Genomic DNA, 1,327 nt, shown 5'->3' with positions numbered 1-1,327 from the left:
GCAGCCTCAGTGTACTCAGGAGTGTTCACACAGATCTTTAAAGAGGAGAGAGGACTGTACCAGGACAAGGTGTTCTGCTTCGTCCATCTGACTGTTCAGGAGTTTCTGGCTGCTCTTCATGTCCATCTGACCTTCATCAACTCTGGAGTCAACCTGATGGCAGAAGAACCAACAGGCACCACTCGGCTGCCTAAAGTCTTCAGAGACAAACCTACACTAACACATCTCCACCAGAGTGCTGTGGACAAGGCCTTACAGAGTCCAAATGGACACCTGGACTTGTTCCTCCGCTTCCTCCTGGGTCTGTCACTGCAGAGAAATCAGAGACACCTACGAGGTCTGCTGACACAGACAAAAAGTAGCTCAGAGACCAATCAGGAAACAGTCCAGTACGTCAAGAAGAAGATCAACCAGGATCTGTCTCCAGACAGAAGCATCAACCTGTTCCACTGTCTGAATGAACTGAATGATCGTTCTCTAGTGGAGGAGATCCAACAGTACCTGAGTTCAGGAAGTCTCTCCACAGATAAACTGTCTCCTGCTCAGTGGTCAGCTCTGGTCTTCATCTTACTGTCATCAGAAGAAGATCTGGACGTGTTTGACCTGAAGAAATACTCTGCTTCAGAGGAGGCTCTAATGAGACTGCTGCCAGTGGTCAAAGCCTCCAACAAAACTCTGTGAGTGGACATATGCAGTGTTGAGCTTGTTACGCAAAAAATGTAATTTATTACTCGTTACACTTTACATTTTTGCAAAGTAATGTTATTACATCATTTATTACTCCCACCAACAGTAGTTTGTTACACTACTCATTATATTTCTTTCCTGTAACACTGCAAAATATTGGTAGTTGTGTCCATTCTCCTCAAAATTCAGACTTTACATGTGCACCTCTGTGTGAATGTAAGGGTGATCTCTGGTTAGTGCAGCTTCGGGTAGATAGCTTGCATGTAAATTTTTACCTCGGGGTCTTCTGTTACCTGTGACTTGTATTTTCCCAGAAATCTTACTGAAAGATGGAAAATAAGTTGTGAAGATAGGCAACATTTAATTCAATCCAACCACAAGCTATATTGCTCTTTGTCGCTTGTAGCCTGCAGCTGCCCATGATTAAAGTCCCAGTTTATTAGCCAGTGTCGGGCTACAGCCATCCTCCACGGCCGAGGTGGACTCACCATTGGTCAATCAATCAATCAATTTTATTTATAAAGCCCAATATCACAAATCACAATTTGCCTCACAGGGCTTTACAGCATACGACATCCCTCTGTCCTTATGACCCTCGCAGCTGATCAGGAAAAACTCCCCAAAAAAAAACCTTTAACGG

At 44.2% G+C, this 1,327-nt stretch overlaps 1 protein-coding gene across 1 annotated transcript in view; it reads left to right on the top strand.

The window, feature by feature from the left end:
- The window catches only part of LOC126398546 (uncharacterized), a 20,493-nt gene that overhangs the window by 9,102 nt on the left and 10,064 nt on the right, over nucleotides 1-1,327 (top strand). Inside the window, exon 8 of the mRNA XM_050057977.1 lies at nucleotides 5-677. Within this exon, the coding sequence (XP_049913934.1) occupies nucleotides 5-677 (673 nt within the window). The remainder of the gene's footprint in view (nucleotides 1-4; nucleotides 678-1,327) is intronic.

This window comes from Epinephelus moara, chromosome 12 (assembly GCF_006386435.1).
Source record: "Epinephelus moara isolate mb chromosome 12, YSFRI_EMoa_1.0, whole genome shotgun sequence".
Taxonomy (NCBI): domain Eukaryota; kingdom Metazoa; phylum Chordata; class Actinopteri; order Perciformes; family Serranidae; genus Epinephelus; species Epinephelus moara.
This window is presented reverse-complemented; position numbering and strand designations above follow the sequence as displayed.